Source organism: Euprymna scolopes, chromosome 26, assembly GCF_053919585.1.
Source record: "Euprymna scolopes isolate OS-2025 chromosome 26, ASM5391958v1, whole genome shotgun sequence".
Taxonomy (NCBI): domain Eukaryota; kingdom Metazoa; phylum Mollusca; class Cephalopoda; order Sepiida; family Sepiolidae; genus Euprymna; species Euprymna scolopes.
Genome location: NC_136507.1, coordinates 104,468,721 through 104,488,331, shown reverse-complemented (window position 1 = coordinate 104,488,331; position 19,611 = coordinate 104,468,721). Strand labels below are relative to the sequence as shown.

General features: G+C 25.2%; 1 protein-coding gene across 1 annotated transcript in view; it reads right to left on the bottom strand.

The window, feature by feature from the left end:
- LOC145248334 (ATP-dependent RNA helicase DHX33-like) overlaps window positions 1–19,611 on the bottom strand; it is a 105,631-nt gene that overhangs the window by 14,948 nt on the left and 71,072 nt on the right. Inside the window, exons 14-17 of the mRNA XM_080110244.1 lie at window positions 8,569–8,657; window positions 5,656–5,722; window positions 1,211–1,315; window positions 257–390 (exon numbers count right to left, since the gene is read on the bottom strand). Coding sequence (XP_079966370.1) covers window positions 257–390; window positions 1,211–1,315; window positions 5,656–5,722; window positions 8,569–8,657 — 395 coding nt within the window. The remainder of the gene's footprint in view (window positions 1–256; window positions 391–1,210; window positions 1,316–5,655; window positions 5,723–8,568; window positions 8,658–19,611) is intronic.

Here is a 19,611-nt window from a genome sequence, read left to right as displayed (position 1 = left end):
TCACAACATCTTTGCATCAGAGTTATGGGCAGACAGTGGGCCTTCTTTCAGATACCATCTATCCATGGTGGACATGGCCTAACCAGCCTCTGTGTACCTGAAGAAGGTGAACATGCTGGGAAGGCTTGTGTTAGATATGTTATCTTGCCAAAATATACCAAGGGTACAGCAAAGACTACACACCTTCGACATGCATAATCCAAGATGACAGGGGGTTTGGAAAATAGGGTAATTAAAAAAATCCTTTTTTGTTTACCTGATTGCATTTGAGTCACGTGCAGAGGATGTGAATTGCATTCCTTGATTTTGACAGATGCCCCTTAACTGCCGGCGAACTTCCAATGCCATATTAGCATTCTTAGAATTGACAAAGTTTTCACGGCACCATTTCTGAAAATAAAAAGAACATAGAAAATTGAGTTTTTTGCAACTCTTTCAACTCATATCCGTGAAAGATACGAGAAAGATGAACGGAGATGAAAAGATATCGTAGAAGAAACTAAAAAATTTTTTAATAAATTAAAAAAAATTTTTTTTTAATTAATTTTTTTTTTAACTCGAAAGATTGGTGTTGCTAACTGAGCTGACATGTCAGGCTTATATTCTCAGTAAAAAATACTTTTAAATGAATAAACAAAATCAGACACATCAACATCTAAATGGGTCACAGAGAATCAGAAACCATTTTTTCCTGGACATGTGAACAAAGTTTGGATTTACACATTTAACAAATCAAAATTTCATGACAGTAACATGAACAGAATTACAAATATTATCATAGCACCTCAACAAGCAGCAAAATCCCACCCCTTCACTATAGAGACTCCTAGATGCCAGAAAGCCTTCTACTTTAATAGTTTCTGCCCTTAAACTGCTAAATTTTAGAATTCCCATCCAATGTCTGCACTGACATGCAGAAATTTAAAAGTAATGTGAACAGACATCTTGCTGCTCAACTCCCTACATAGTGTATCTGTAGATATGGTCTCAAATAATATCTGCTTCATCCAAATGACAATATGCCTTTTTTTTTTGGAGGGGGGGGGGTGAACAAGAGTTTGGAAAAAAATTCACTATTCTTAACTAAATCTTAAAAGCAAACACTTTAAATAATTTCTGAATGTCATAAACTTGCTAAGAAATGGTTCACAATTAAAGACTTTCGAAAATTACAAGTTTCCTCTTTGCAGATTATATGCCACTCTCTCACCTTGTTTCCAGCCGAGGCTTTAAACGATCGAAGTATATTGAGATAAGTCATGAAATCTCCTTCAGCAGATTCAAACTTTTTCCTTGCGGCCACAGCTTCCTCACGCTAAAATAGAACAATAAAAATAAACATATTTCACACATTTTAACATTCAAATGCTGAATAAGATTTTTTTTTTTATACTGGGGGGGGGGGTCACTGCTTATCAAGGCTCAATGGGCCACTCAAGAATAAAAGTTAATGAATGACGTGTAGACTATGAGACAACACTGTGAAGATCAGTCATGGTGGAACTTGGGTAGGGTTTGATTATTTAAAAGGATGACTCAACAAGAACTTATTTACATAAGATTTGAAAATAACCATGTTATAGTCAACTGGAAAGCAGCCCCATATTATTGTGTTCTACAAATGGACAGTTCTAAGAAAGAAACTTTGCTCATGGAATTTTCATTTAGTTTTAGGGAAAGTGTTGCCTGTGCACCTACTCAGACGGGTGATTGTAGCGACTGAAACATTTGCAATCAATCAAAATGAAAATACAAGTCTAAATTCATCCCATATCATTTATTCAGGCCATGTTTTAAATCTTTAAATAATCAAAATGGTGGAATGAGTTTGCAAATAGAATGTCTAACCAGTATTTTTTGTTGTGAAACGTGATCGATGAGTAAACATCAAAGTGACATAATCCTGGCCGTAATGCATCGGATAGGGATAACTGCCAGCCTCACTGTAAAGCCTTCCATAAGAAATTGCATCACACAGCGGCATCTCAACTGATACGGCCACATCACCTGCCATTAGTCATACAAAACACTCCAAAGTATATCCCACAAAGTCACACGCTTAAGACGTAGAAGGGATCAGTTGGTGACAACTTGATCCCAGTCAACAGTAAAAGCAAAATAGCAAAGTTTTAGTAACGCAAAGATTAACTAAATGGCCTTAATCATGTTGTAAAGCAAATTCACATTCAGATTTGTCCTCGTATATATGCGAGAGACTTTGTTGTTTAAGCTTACATTTCGAATAGCATGTTCAGTACAATCCCAATCGAATCGCTTAGATTTTTCTGCAACGAAATGGTTGCTAAGGTTATTTCAAAACATCACATTTTTATTTAAAACCAAGTTTCATAAATAAAGAAAATAAGCTGCTAATCCAGAACACTCCCATGAAAAAACAAAAATAAAGAAAATTCTGTACGTACTTACCTGTGAAGGAAAGAAAATATCATATTCCAAAAATCACATAAAATGATTAAGTAGTTTTATTTTTAAATAAGAAAATCAAAATTTATGGTTAACCGATGAGTGACGATCTTGTGACACTATCTTAAAAACAGTCTGAATGAACAAAGGTAACTCCAGATAATTCAAACTTTTGCTAGATTTTAGGAAGCCATTCTTAACATAGGGAGGAGGGAAATTGGAAAAAACTGAAATTCGCTTTAAAATTATTTCTTTCTTAGAAGTGCACGCCTGTGGAACTTTCTTTCATTTGCCTGTTTCCCACCTGACTACAACTTGGAGGTCTTCAAGTCCAACATAAACAAATTCCTGATGAATCGCCCCCTTAAGTGAGATACTTTATCAAATCTCCATTACTAATGATGGCTACAATGTTATCCCATTGATTCCTGTACACGCAATAACCCTTATCCCCGAGTGGCTTCCGGGCCTTGATAAGTGGTGACTACCATGTAAAAAAAAAATTCTAATCAAATCGCTTAAATTTTTCTGCAGCGACATGGGTGCTAAGGTTATTTCAAAACATCACATTTTTATTTAAAACTAAGTTTCATAAATAAAGAAAATAAGCTACTTATCCAGAACACTCCCACGAAAAAAAACAAAAATAAAGGAAATTCTGTACGTACTTACCTGTGAAGGAAAGAAAATATTGTTACAAGAAAAAGGGTCCCCTTTTTCTTGTAAGTAAGAAGAACTTTAGATAAGTAGAAAATGAGATTGGGATAGACCGAGATTCGAACCTGGTAAGCAAGGTTCAGAATAGATTCAGAAAATGGAATGTTATAATTTCGCATTGTTCAATTTCATATAAAATAGTTTAGATATGTTTGTTTGTAAAACGAATTTAATTGTTCTATTTCATATAAAATAGTTTAGATATGTTTGTTTGTAAAACGAATTTAATTGTTCAATTTCATATAAAATAGTTTAGATATGTTTGTTTGTAAAAAGAATTTAATTGTTCAATTTCATATAAAATACTTTAGATATGTTTGTTTGTAAAAAGAATTTAATTGTTCTATTTCATATAAAATAGTTTAGATATGTTTGTTTGTAAAACGAATTTAATTGTTCTATTTCATATAAAATAGTTTAGATATGTTTGTTTGTAAAACGAATTTAATTGTTCTATTTCATATAAAATAGTTTAGATATGTTTGTTTGTAAAAAGAATTTAATTGTTCAATTCTTTTCATGAAAACTGAATTAAAACAAGGTCAGCTAGAGAAGAACGAACAATAAAATTAAATATATTGAAAAATAGGTTAGTGAGAATTCTTTGTTGCAGAAGTGTGTTTTGGAAATGTATGTTTGAGCCACGTGAGTCGATCACGTTTAGAGACACACATGTGACGTCATAGCAGAAAGGGATTCTCAATAATAGAAGGTAGGATGAGCAGAGTTTCAGTTGGAGAAGTCAGAAGCAATCGAGTTCAGATCAAATAACCAGCAGGGTCGGTTAAACAGAGCTGACATGATCAGAGGAGGATCCCCTCGGAGGCGAAGGGGTAGAACATTAAACATGTAGAAACGACTTTGAATTCCTTGACGTCATCATCATTCGACTGTTAGATCTGAGAATAAAGTTGTCATCATATTTTTGTAAAACTGTTGTCTTTGTGTCGTCATTCAACAGCAAAAGGTAATGTGTATTCCTTAATATGGACTTTGTCTCCTTCATCGTTATTAATGATCTTTGTATAACCCCCATCCTAAGAAATGTGTTCCCCTCTCTATCATGAGAAATGATAATCCTCCTCTCCTGTATTACAAGAATCCACAGAACTGTGATACATGTAAATGTCTCCTCTCCCTCATCACCATCTTAAATATGACCCCAACACTATGCAACAATATTGTATTCCAAAAATCACATAAAATGATTAAGTAGTTTTATTTTTAAATAAGAAAATCAAATTTTATGGTTAACCGATGAGTGACGATCTTGTGATACCATCTTAAAAACAGTCCGAACAAAGAAGATAACTCCAAATAATTCAAACTTTTGCTAGATTTTAGGAAGCCATTCTTAACATAGGGAGGAGGGAAATTGGAAAAAACTGAAATTCGCTTTAAAATTACGTTTTTTATATAAAAATAAAACTAATCAATAAATTTACATTATTGCAATGTTTTTGTCACTGGTACATGGATTATACAGATTTTTGTTTTTTTTTTTCATAGAAGGGGAGACAAGTTTTTGACAAGCACTTAAAATAACATTTAAGTCAGAAAGTTACAGCAAATTTTATTATACATATAAAACACTGAAAAAAATGTCATGTTCCAAAATCAAAATAACTAAATATGCATAAATTCAGGAAGTTCATAATAATGAAGTCACAAGGGAGATTTCTTACAAAATTTATTTTTACTTTAAAAACTGCTTTAGTAAAGAAAAAAAATAACATTAATTATAGCAAGCTAAATTCTAAATGTGAAATGTTGGACAAACAAAAATGTCATGTTTATAAGAAAAAAAATGTTTTATCAGTCTCATGATATTAGACATTTTTTTTTTCTTGATTGTCTGACCCCAATTTTATATACTTCATTTTATATTTTCTTTAACCAATTGAAATCTTTGACATATTTGAGTAATCTCCCTTGAAAGCTATCTTATGATTCACTGATTTATTAGTGTTTATTTAGAATTACACTTATTTAAGAACAAAAATACAAAACAATCTATGATGTATGTCCTATTCACGGAACAAAGATGTTATATTTCAAAAATCACATAAATTGATCAAATAGTTTGTTTTTTTAATTAAGAAAATCAAATTAAGACTTTGATTTTGCTTGGCATTGCTTGATCCAGCATAAATAAGGGTGAAATAACTCAATTCGAAGTATCGAAATTAAAATCATCTTTATAATGAATACATTAAGTATTAGAATTGTGAAAAATTAAAAATGTTTATTTTCTTAGTTAAAAAAAAACACACTTGATTTTATGAATATGACATCTTTGTTCTTTGACGAGTACATACATCATAAAGATTTTTCTGTATTTTTTTTTTTTTTAAACAAGTGCAATTCTAAATAAGCACCATCTATTTACTATCCATATTTCAGAATTATAAATGAATCGACTACAAAGATAAATGTTGCAAATCTTTATCTTCAGTTTATTGACAAAATGCTTAGATTGCAATTAAGATTATAAAATAAAATTAATATATTTACCCGAGTTTGTGGATTATACACTAGTGAATCAACAGAAAGAATCGAAACAATGCTAAGGATTTCTTCTCTGAAAAAAAAAAATTTCAGGATTTAAAAAATTTCTTAAATACGAAATTATACAAGTTAAAAATATAAATGAAAAAAATAATCTAAAAAATTAAACTTGGTTATTACCATTTTTTTTTTACAATTTTCTAAATTTTTACTGAATTTCATTTTGATTCTAAAAAATGGTTTACGGTCTATTTGGCATTGCCTGAGAGTATGGATAACAAAATCGAAAAGTTTAAAACATCTGTTTTACATGCTTGCATGTGTGGGACAACTTTTAGAAATTAACTTTCAAACTAACGCATGTTTAACCAGGTCTTTCTTTCAAACCAATCCTAATCACTTCTTCCTATCTTGGTCTTCCCCTACAAACAAACACTGCCACATCTACTGCTGCTGCTGCTGATCCAATAAATGACTTCAATTCTTACTGGCCCAGTTTGACTTTCATATACCATCACACTGCATACACATGCTTAATAGACTCTTCACTTAGTCAACATTTTTAAGGCTCTGCCCATGAGTAATGACAGCGGTAACGCCCTGCCGGTAAGTAATGACAGCGGTAACGCCCTGCCGGTAAGTAATGACAGCGGTAACGCTCTGCCGGTTAGTAATGGCAGCGGTAATGCTCTGCCGGTTAGTAATGACAACGGTAACGCTCTGCCCATAAGTAATGACAGCGGTAGTGCTCTGCCCATAAGTAATGACAGCAGTAGTGCTCTGCCAGTAAGTAAGACAGCGGTAGTGCTCTGCCAGTAAGCAAAACAGCGGTAGTGCTCTGCCAGTTAGTAATGACAGCAGTAATGCTCTGCCGGTAAGTAATGACAGTGGTAATGCCTTGTCTAAGTAATGACAGTGGTAATGCCTTGTCTAAGTAATGACAGTGGTAACACCCTGTCGGTTAGTGATTGCAGCGGTAATGTCCTGCCGGTTAGTAATGAGAGCAGTAAAACCCTGTCGGTTAGTAATGACAGCGGTAATGCCCTGCCAGTTAGTAATGGCAGCGGTAATGCCCTGCCAGTTAGTAATGGCAGCGGTAACGCTCTGCCGGTAAGTAATGGCAGCGGTAATGCTCTGCTAGTAAGTAATGACAGCGGTAATGCTCTGCTGGTAAGTAATGACAGCAGTAATGCTCTGCTGGTAAGTAATAGCAGCGGTAATGCCCTGCCAGTTAGTAATGACAGCGGTAATGCCCTGCCAGTTAGTAATGACAGCGGTAATGCCTTGCCAGTTAGTAATGACAGCGGTAACGCCCTGCCAGTAAGTAACGACAGCGGTAACACCCTGCTGGTTAGTAATGACAGCGGTAATGCCCTGCCAGTTAGTAATGACAGCGGTATTGCTCTGCCGGTAAGTAATGGCAGCGGTGATGCTCTGCTGGTATTAATGACAGCGGTAATGCTCTGCTGGTAAGTAATGACAGCGGTAATGCTCTGCTGGTAAGTAATGACAGCGGTAATGCCCTGCCGGTTAGTAATGATAGTGGTAACGCTCTGCCAGTAAGTAATGACAGTGGTAATGCTCTGTTGTTTTATAATGATAGTTGTAACACTTGTTGGTTCGTACTGACAGTGGAACGCTCTTCTTGTTAGTAATGACAGTTATGCTGGTATGATTGCATGAACATTTATCCTCCTGAATAAGCAGTCAGATGTTTTGAATCACAGAAAAGTTGCCCAAGGAAACATGGCAGTAAATGATTGGACAAGACTAAACAGAATTTTGGAGACAAGTGACTTGCTGAACTGTGACAACTAAAGAGTGAGCTTGCATAATATTTAAAAATATGACACTTGGATGCAGGAAAAGTGACATTATATACATTTATATATATATAGATATATATATATATATGAGCAAACAGTTAATAAAATATGTTAAAAAACACTTTGAAATGAGTTTTTTCATATTTAATCTGAAAAGGAAACACTAGATAAATGGATAGTCCTTAATCCGCGGAGTTTCGAAGAAATACTTTCCTTTTCATCAGAGGGTAGGAATTAGCAAAATGCGGGATCGGATTTTGCATGCAGAAGTATTTGATGAAACAACAAGTAAGTCAAAGATCTTACTTGAAAACAAAAAAAGTGAAGCAGAGGAAATATAGTGAAGGAAAAGGTGATTACACATGAATTGATAGTCTGGAGGAAAAGAAAAAATCCAGTGACGGTAAAATCCAAATGTAAAACTTCAAGAAAGTTAAAAGAATTTCCATTTGTACAAGTAAAATCCAAGGAAATCCCGTAATTGGAAAAAGATGGTCCATAATAATCCAAAGGCAGAAATCCATGGAATAATTCACAAATATATATATATATATATATATATATATATATATATATATATATATATATATATATATTTAAGAGAGATAGATACTATGTCATTTATCTTGATGAAACAATGTTTGAAAAGGTAAATTTTCACTTTTCAATGCTTAAAAAGAAAAATAACTTAGGCAATTTTTTAAACTATTATATTATTCCTTATAAGATCTTCCATGTACATTCACTGTATATGTAACACAACCGTTTTATATAAAATTATATTGTTTTAATTTGTCAGAAAGCCAATCATTCATACCAATGTTTAGATGTTCTTAAATGTCAAATGAATATGATCGATTAAGAAAAAATTGTTTGGCTTGTTCAAGATTCTGATCTTTTAACAGAAAATGTTTCTTCACAAATTTAGAAAAATTAAAAATAGTTAAATCTAATAAAATAATTCCTTTTTATCCTAATCACAAAATTACTATTAAAATATGCAGTAATACTGACAAATGGTCACAATTTTACCTACAAGTAAATACCATTCAAATAAATAAAGATTGTGGGGAGAGAAAAATACAAAACTTACAAACAATTCATGTCTTTTGCAACCAGAATGACTTTTGCTAAACGTGGATCTAATGGGAAGGCAGCCATTTTTTTGCCAACTGCTGTTAACTGTCAAAAAAAAAAAAAAAAAAAAAAAAAATTACATTTTTTTTAGAAATCAAACTCAAATAAAAAAAAACAACATTTTATTCAAAATTTTTTTTTTCAAAAAGTATATCAATATTTTGAGCTGAAATTTTCAGTTTTCTATGCAACGTTTTCTCAGAGTGAAAAAAAATTTCATTTTTATTATTTCACTTAAACATTTTTTAAACTACAGGATGACACCCCCCTCCCTTCTAAAAAAAAAAAAAAAAATGCCATCTATTGAACTATTAACAAAATTCCCATTTTTTTTTGCAAATCAACCATATATTGGTACAAACATACTTGAATCTATGCCTGCCTTATCCACCAAGTTTCAGCCATGAATATCCAACAGTCTTTGCTTTATCATCATTCAATGATAAACACATCTATGTATAATGTGCAAAATTGTCAATAACTCTTGACACCGCCCTGATTTGGGCATGGTGGGCTTTTTCAAATTAAAAATAGTTTGAAAATTTAAATAAAATAAAATACGCATCAAGTGTGCTTGAAACCAAATTACAACATAATATTAGGAAAATAAACAAATATTTGTTTGAAATTTATAACGAATAATATATTTGTGATAAATTTCAAACAAGTAAAATATTTGTTTATTTTCCTAATATTACGTTGTGATTTGGTTTTAAGCACACTTGATGCATATTTTATTTTATTAAAATTAAAACATTTCTATTGAACTCTCATTCTTGAAGTTTGAAAATTAGTTTGCTAGATATTATGTTTATCATAAGCCCACAGATAAAAATTGGAGGGGGGGGGGCTTACCGGTCTGGTGGGTGTGAAACCTATTCAGGATTACATCTCTTACTGATGAGATGATCACCAAAGTGTCCCTATATATCATTCAATAACAATAAAACAAAGTTTGTTGGACATTTATGAATAAAACCTGGTGCACAATTTAAGTATAAACTGAAGTTTATTTGTACTAAATATAGTTGGATTGTAGAAAAGATTGCAATTTTTATTAAAAATTCCAAAGATGACATTGCGAAGGTGGCTGAGCTTTATTATCAAGTATTGAAATTTTTTAACAGATGAATAAAAATAAAAACTTTGATTAGAATTCCTGTTTCTACACTTTTACCATCAAATCATTCTTTTGAAAAATATAAAAGAAAAATCTGGTTGATCAACAAAAAAAAAATCATTTTTTTGAAAAATATAAAACAAAAATCTGGTTGATCAACAAAAAAAAAAATCATTCTTTTGAAAAATATAAAACAAAAATCTGGTTGATCAACAAAAAAAAAAATCATTCTTTTGAAAAATATAAAACAAAAATCTGGTTGATCAACAAAAAAAAAATCATTCTTTTGAAAAATATAAAACAAAAATCTGGTTGATCAACAAAAAAAAAAATCATTCTTTTGAAAAATATAAAACAAAAATCTGGTTGATCAACAAAAAAAAAATCATTCTTTTGAAAAATATAAAACAAAAATCTGGTTGATCAACAAAAAAAAAAATCATTCTTTTGAAAAATATAAAACAAAAATCTGATTGATCAACAAAAAAAAAATCATTCTTTTGAAAAATATAACACAAAAATCTGATTGATCAACAAAAAAAAAAATCATTCTTTTGAAAAATATAAAACAAAAATCTGATTGATCAACAAAAAAAAAATCATTCTTTTGAAAAATATAAAAGAAAAATCTGGTTGATCAACAAAAAAAAAAATCATTCTTTTGAAAAATATAAAACAAAAATCTGATTGATCAACAAAAAAAAAAATCATTCTTTTGAAAAATATAAAAGAAAAATCTGATTGATCAACAAAAAAAAAATCATTCTTTTGAAAAATATAAAACAAAAATCTGATTGATCAACAAAAAAAAAAATCATTCTTTTGAAAAATATAAAAGAAAAATCTGATTGATCAACAAAAAAAAAAATCATTCTTTTGAAAAATATAAAACAAAAATCTGATTGATCAACAAAAAAAAAAATCATTCTTTTGAAAAATATAAAACAAAAATCTGGTTGATCAACAAAAAAAAAAATCATTCTTTTGAAAAATATAAAACAAAAATCTGATTGATCAACAAAAAAAAAATCATTCTTTTGAAAAATATAAAACAAAAATCTGGTTGATCAAAAAAAAAAAAATCATTCTTTTGAAAAATATAAAACAAAAATCTGATTGATCAACAAAAAAAAAATCATTCTTTTGAAAAATATAAAACAAAAATCTGATTGATCAACAAAAAAAAAAATCATTCTTTTGAAAAATATAAAACAAAAATCTGGTTGATCAACAAAAAAAAAATCATTCTTTTGAAAAATATAAAACAAAAATCTGGTTGATCAACAAACAAAAAAATCATTCTTTTGAAAAATATAAAACAAAAATCTGATTGATCAACAAAAAAAAAAATCATTCTTTTGAAAAATATAAAACAAAAATCTGATTGATCAACAAAAAAAAAATCATTCTTTTGAAAAATATAAAAGAAAAATCTGGTTGATCAACAAAAAAAAAAATCATTCTTTTGAAAAATATAAAACAAAAATCTGATTGATCAACAAAAAAAAAAAATCATTCTTTTGAAAAATATAAAACAAAAATCTGATTGATCAACAAAAAAAAAAATCATTCTTTTGAAAAATATAAAACAAAAATCTGATTGATCAACAAAAAAAAAAATCATTCTTTTGAAAAATATAAAACAAAAATCTGATTGATCAACAAAAAAAAAAATCATTCTTTTGAAAAATATAAAACAAAAATCTGATTGATCAACAAAAAAAAAAATCATTCTTTTGAAAAATATAAAACAAAAATCTGGTTGATCAACAAAAAAAAAATCATTCTTTTGAAAAATATAAAACAAAAATCTGGTTGATCAACAAAAAAAAAATCATTCTTTTGAAAAATATAAAAGAAAAATCTGATTGATCAACAAAAAAAAAAAATCATTCTTTTGAAAAATATAAAACAAAAATCTGATTGATCAACAAAAAAAAAATCATTCTTTTGAAAAATATAAAAGAAAAATCTGGTTGATCAACAAAAAAAAAATCATTCTTTTGAAAAATATAAAACAAAAATCTGATTGATCAACAAAAAAAAAAATCATTCTTTTGAAAAATATAAAAGAAAAATCTGATTGATCAACAAAAAAAAAAATCATTCTTTTGAAAAATATAAAACAAAAATCTGGTTGATCAACAAAAAAAAAAATCATTCTTTTGAAAAATATAAAACAAAAATCTGGTTGATCAACAAAAAAAAAATCATTCTTTTGAAAAATATAAAACAAAAATCTGATTGATCAACAAAAAAAAAATCATTCTTTTGAAAAATATAAAACAAAAATCTGGTTGATCAACAAAAAAAAAATCATTCTTTTGAAAAATATAAAACAAAAATCTGATTGATCAACAAAAAAAAAAATCATTCTTTTGAAAAATATAAAACAAAAATCTGATTGATCAACAAAAAAAAAATCATTCTTTTGAAAAATATAAAACAAAAATCTGGTTGATCAACAAAAAAAAAATCATTCTTTTGAAAAATATAAAACAAAAATCTGGTTGATCAACAAAAAAAAAATCATTCTTTTGAAAAATATAAAACAAAAATCTGGTTGATCAACAAAAAAAAAATCATTCTTTTGAAAAATATAAAAGAAAAATCTGGTTGATCAACAAAAAAAAAATCATTCTTTTGAAAAATATAAAACAAAAATCTGGTTGATCAACAAAAAAAAAAATCATTCTTTTGAAAAATATAAAACAAAAATCTGATTGATCAACAAAAAAAAAAATCATTCTTTTGAAAAATATAAAACAAAAATCTGGTTGATCAAAAAAAAAAAAATCATTCTTTTGAAAAATATAAAACAAAAATCTGATTGATCAACAAAAAAAAAATCATTCTTTTGAAAAATATAAAACAAAAATCTGATTGATCAACAAAAAAAAAAATCATTCTTTTGAAAAATATAAAACAAAAATCTGGTTGATCAACAAAAAAAAAATCATTCTTTTGAAAAATATAAAACAAAAATCTGGTTGATCAACAAAAAAAAAATCATTCTTTTGAAAAATATAAAACAAAAATCTGATTGATCAACAAAAAAAAAAATCATTCTTTTGAAAAATATAAAACAAAAATCTGATTGATCAACAAAAAAAAAATCATTCTTTTGAAAAATATAAAAGAAAAATCTGGTTGATCAACAAAAAAAAAAATCATTCTTTTGAAAAATATAAAACAAAAATCTGATTGATCAACAAAAAAAAAAATCATTCTTTTGAAAAATATAAAACAAAAATCTGATTGATCAACAAAAAAAAAAATCATTCTTTTGAAAAATATAAAAGAAAAATCTGATTGATCAACAAAAAAAAAATCATTCTTTTGAAAAATATAAAACAAAAATCTGATTGATCAACAAAAAAAAAAATCATTCTTTTGAAAAATATAAAACAAAAATCTGATTGATCAACAAAAAAAAAATCATTCTTTTGAAAAATATAAAACAAAAATCTGGTTGATCAACAAAAAAAAAATCATTCTTTTGAAAAATATAAAACAAAAATCTGGTTGATCAACAAAAAAAAAAATCATTCTTTTGAAAAATATAAAACAAAAATCTGATTGATCAACAAAAAAAAAATCATTCTTTTGAAAAATATAAAACAAAAATCTGATTGATCAACAAAAAAAAAATCATTCTTTTGAAAAATATAAAAGAAAAATCTGGTTGATCAACAAAAAAAAAAATCATTCTTTTGAAAAATATAAAACAAAAATCTGATTGATCAACAAAAAAAAAAATCATTCTTTTGAAAAATATAAAAGAAAAATCTGATTGATCAACAAAAAAAAAAATCATTCTTTTGAAAAATATAAAACAAAAATCTGGTTGATCAACAAAAAAAAAATCATTCTTTTGAAAAATATAAAAAAAATATCTGGTTGATCAACAAAAAAAAAATCATTCTTTTGAAAAATATAAAACAAAAATCTGATTGATCAACAAAAAAAAAATCATTCTTTTGAAAAATATAAAACAAAAATCTGGTTGATCAACAAAAAAAAAATCATTCTTTTGAAAAATATAAAACAAAAATCTGATTGATCAACAAAAAAAAAAATCATTCTTTTGAAAAATATAAAACAAAAATCTGATTGATCAACAAAAAAAAAATCATTCTTTTGAAAAATATAAAACAAAAATCTGGTTGATCAACAAAAAAAAAATCATTCTTTTGAAAAATATAAAACACAAATCTGGTTGATCAACAAAAAAAAAATCATTCTTTTGAAAAATATAAAACAAAAATCTGGTTGATCAACAAAAAAAAAATCATTCTTTTGAAAAATATAAAAGAAAAATCTGGTTGATCAACAAAAAAAAAAATCATTCTTTTGAAAAATATAAAACAAAAATCTGGTTGATCAACAAAAAAAAAAATCATTCTTTTGAAAAATATAAAACAAAAATCTGATTGATCAACAAAAAAAAAATCATTCTTTTGAAAAATATAAAACAAAAATCTGATTGATCAACAAAAAAAAAATCATTCTTTTGAAAAATATAAAACAAAAATCTGGTTGATCAACAAAAAAAAAATCATTCTTTTGAAAAATATAAAAGAAAAATCTGGTTGATCAACAAAAAAAAAAATCATTCTTTTGAAAAATATAAAACAAAAATCTGATTGATCAACAAAAAAAAAATCATTCTTTTGAAAAATATAAAACAAAAATCTGGTTGATCAACAAAAAAAAAATCATTCTTTTGAAAAATATAAAACAAAAATCTGGTTGATCAACAAAAAAAAAATCATTCTTTTGAAAAATATAAAACAAAAATCTGGTTGATCAACAAAAAAAAATCATTCTTTTGAAAAATATAAAAGAAAAATCTGGTTGATCAACAAAAAAAAAATCATTCTTTTGAAAAATATAAAACAAAAATCTGGTTGATCAACAAAAAAAAAAATCATTCTTTTGAAAAATATAAAACAAAAATCTGATTGATCAACAAAAAAAAAAATCATTCTTTTGAAAAATATAAAACAAAAATCTGATTGATCAACAAAAAAAAAATCATTCTTTTGAAAAATATAAAACAAAAATCTGGTTGATCAACAAAAAAAAAATCATTCTTTTGAAAAATATAAAAGAAAAATCTGGTTGATCAACAAAAAAAAAATCATTCTTTTGAAAAATATAAAACAAAAATCTGATTGATCAACAAAAAAAAAAATCATTCTTTTGAAAAATATAAAAGAAAAATCTGATTGATCAACAAAAAAAAAATCATTCTTTTGAAAAATATAAAACAAAAATCTGATTGATCAACAAAAAAAAAAATCATTCTTTTGAAAAATATAAAACAAAAATCTGATTGATCAACAAAAAAAAAAATCATTCTTTTGAAAAATATAAAACAAAAATCTGATTGATCAACAAAAAAAAAATCATTCTTTTGAAAAATATAAAACAAAAATCTGATTGATCAACAAAAAAAAAAATCATTCTTTTGAAAAATATAAAACAAAAATCTGGTTGATCAACAAAAAAAAAATCATTCTTTTGAAAAATATAAAAGAAAAATCTGGTTGATCAACAAAAAAAAAATCATTCTTTTGAAAAATATAAAAGAAAAATCTGGTTGATTAAACAAAAAAAAAAATCATTTTTTTAAAAAATATAAAACAAAAATCTGATTGATCAACAAAAAAAAATCATTCTTTTGAAAAATATAAAAGAAAAATCTGGTTGATCAACAAAAAAAAAAATCATTCTTTTGAAAAATATAAAACAAAAATCTGATTGATCAACAAAAAAAAAAATCATTCTTTTGAAAAATATAAAACAAAAATCTGGTTGATCAACAAAAAAAAAATCATTCTTTTGAAAAATATAAAAGAAAAATCTGGTTGATCAACAAAAAAAAAAATCATTCTTTTGAAAAATATAAAACAAAAATCTGATTAATCAACAAAAAAAAAAATCATTCTTTTGAAAAATATAAAAGAAAAATCTGGTTGATCAACAAAAAAAAAAATCATTCTTTTGAAAAATATAAAACAAAAATCTGATTGATCAACAAAAAAAAAAATCATTCTTTTGAAAAATATAAAACAAAAATCTGATTGATCAACAAACAAAAAATCATTCTTTTGAAAAATATAAAACAAAAATCTGGTTGATCAACAAAAAAAAAATCATTCTTTTGAAAAATATAAAACAAAAATCTGATTGATCAACAAAAAAAAAATCATTCTTTTGAAAAATATAAAACAAAAATCTGGTTGATCAACAAAAAAAAAATCATTCTTTTGAAAAATATAAAAGAAAAATCTGGTTGATCAACAAAAAAAAAAATCATTCTTTTGAAAAATATAAAACAAAAATCTGATTGATCAACAAAAAAAAAAATCATTCTTTTGAAAAATATAAAAGAAAAATCTGATTGATCAACAAAAAAAAAATCATTCTTTTGAAAAATATAAAACAAAAATCTGATTGATCAACAAAAAAAAAAATCATTCTTTTGAAAAATATAAAACAAAAATCTGATTGATCAACAAAAAAAAAATCATTCTTTTGAAAAATATAAAACAAAAATCTGATTGATCAACAAAAAAAAAATCATTCTTTTGAAAAATATAAAACAAAAATCTGATTGATCAACAAAAAAAAAAATCATTCTTTTGAAAAATATAAAACAAAAATCTGATTGATCAACAAAAAAAAAATCATTCTTTTGAAAAATATAAAACAAAAATCTGGTTGATCAACAAAAAAAAAATCATTCTTTTGAAAAATATAAAACAAAAATCTGGTTGATCAACAAAAAAAAAAATCATTCTTTTGAAAAATATAAAAGAAAAATCTGGTTGATCAACAAAAAAAAAATCATTCTTTTGAAAAATATAAAACAAAAATCTGATTGATCAACAAAAAAAAAATCATTCTTTTGAAAAATATAAAAGAAAAATCTGGTTGATCAACAAAAAAAAAAATCATTCTTTTGAAAAATATAAAACAAAAATCTGGTTGATCAACAAAAAAAAAAATCATTCTTTTGAAAAATATAAAACAAAAATCTGGTTGATCAACAAAAAAAAAAATCATTCTTTTGAAAAATATAAAACAAAAATCTGATTGATCAACAAAAAAAAAATCATTCTTTTGAAAAATATAAAACAAAAATCTGATTGATCAACAAAAAAAAAATCTTTCTTTTGAAAAATATAAAAGAAAAATCTGGTTGATCAACAAAAAAAAAAATCATTCTTTTGAAAAATATAAAACAAAAATCTGGTTGATCAACAAAAAAAAAAATCATTCTTTTGAAAAATATAAAACAAAAATCTGATTGATCAACAAAAAAAAAAATCATTCTTTTGAAAAATATAAAACAAAAATCTGATTGATCAACAAAAAAAAAATCATTCTTTTGAAAAATATAAAAGAAAAATCTGGTTGATCAACAAAAAAAAAATCATTCTTTTGAAAAATATAAAACAAAAATCTGGTTGATCAACAAAAAAAAAAATCATTCTTTTGAAAAATATAAAACAAAAATCTGATTGATCAACAAAAAAAAAAATCATTCTTTTGAAAAATATAAAAGAAAAATCTGATTGATCAACAAAAAAAAAATCATTCTTTTGAAAAATATAAAACAAAAATCTGATTGATCAACAAAAAAAAAATCATTCTTTTGAAAAATATAAAAGAAAAATCTGGTTGATCAACAAAAAAAAAATCATTCTTTTGAAAAATATAAAACAAAAATCTGGTTGATCAACAAAAAAAAAAATCATTCTTTTGAAAAATATAAAACAAAAATCTGATTGATCAACAAAAAAAAAATCATTCTTTTGAAAAATATAAAACAAAAATCTGATTGATCAACAAAAAAAAAATCATTCTTTTGAAAAATATAAAACAAAAATCTGATTGATCAACAAAAAAAAAAATCATTCTTTTGAAAAATATAAAACAAAAATCTGATTGATCAACAAAAAAAAAATCATTCTTTTGAAAAATATAAAACAAAAATCTGATTGATCAACAAAAAAAAAAATCATTCTTTTGAAAAATATAAAACAAAAATCTGGTTGATCAACAAAAAAAAAATCATTCTTTTGAAAAATATAAAACAAAAATCTGATTGATCAACAAAAAAAAAAATCATTCTTTTGAAAAATATAAAAGAAAAATCTGATTGATCAACAAAAAAAAAAATCATTCTTTTGAAAAATATAAAAGAAAAATCTGATTGATCAACAAAAAAAAAATCATTCTTTTGAAAAATATAAAACAAAAATCTGGTTGATCAACAAAAAAAAAAATCATTCTTTTGAAAAATATAAAACAAAAATCTGATTGATCAACAAAAAAAAAATCATTCTTTTGAAAAATATAAAACAAAAATCTGGTTGATCAACAAAAAAAAAAATCATTCTTTTGAAAAATATAAAACAAAAATCTGGTTGATCAACAAAAAAAAAAATCATTCTTTTGAAAAATATAAAACAAAAATCTGGTTGATCAACAAAAAAAAAAATCATTCTTTTGAAAAATATAAAACAAAAATCTGGTTGATCAACAAAAAAAAAAATCATTCTTTTGAAAAATATAAAACAAAAATCTGATTGATCAACAAAAAAAAAAATCATTCTTTTGAAAAATATAAAAGAAAAATCTGATTGATCAACAAAAAAAAAATCATTCTTTTGAAAAATATAAAAGAAAAATCTGATTGATCAACAAAAAAAAAATCATTCTTTTGGAAAATATAAAACAAAAATCTGGTTGATCAACAAAAAAAAAAATCATTCTTTTGAAAAATATAAAACAAAAATCTGATTGATCAACAAAAAAAAAAATCATTCTTTTGAAAAATATAAAACAAAAATCTGGTTGATCAACAAAAAAAAAAATCATTCTTTTGAAAAATATAAAAGAAAAATCTGGTTGATCAACAAAAAAAAAAATCATTCTTTTGAAAAATATAAAACAAAAATCTGATTGATCAACAAAAAAAAAATCATTCTTTTGAAAAATATAAAACAAAAATCTGGTTGATCAACAAAAAAAAAAATCATTCTTTTGAAAAATATAAAAGAAAAATCTGGTTGATCAACAAAAAAAAAATCATTCTTTTGAAAAATATAAAAGAAAAATCTGGTTGATTAAACAAAAAAAAAAAAAAATCATTTTTTTGAAAAATATAAAACAAAAATCTGGTTGATCAACAAAACAAAAAAATCATTTTTTTGAAAAATATAAAACAAAAATCTGGTTGATCAAACAAAAAAAAAAAAATCATTTTTTTGAAAAATATAAAACAAAAATCTGGTTGATCAACAAAAAAAAAAATCATTTTTTTGAAAAATATAAAACAAAAATCTGGTTGATCAACAAAACAAAAAAATCATTTTTTTGAAAAATATAAAAGAAAAATCTGGTTGATCAAACAAAAAAAAAAAAATCATTTTTTTGAAAAATATAAAAGAAAAATCTGGTTGATCAACAAAAAAAAAAATCATTCTTTTGAAAAATATAAAAGAAAAATCTGGTTGATCAACAAAAAAAAAAAATCATTCTTTTGAAAAATATAAAAGAAAAATCTGGTTGATCAACAAAACAAAAAAAAATCATTTTTTTGAAAAATATAAAACAAAAATCTGGTTGATCAACAAAAAAAAAAAAAATCATTCTTTTGAAAAATATAAAACAAAAATCTGGTTGATCAACCAAAAAAAAAAATGCACTGAAGAATCAAACATGCAGAAGTTAAAAATTTTTCCCAATGAATTTTGATGATCAATCGCGTTAGAAACTGCTGTTCTTCGTTAACACTTCAACCTGAAGTCTCTTCCATTTGTCATGTTGCAACAAAGTATTCAATGGGTTGAGTGTATGCAG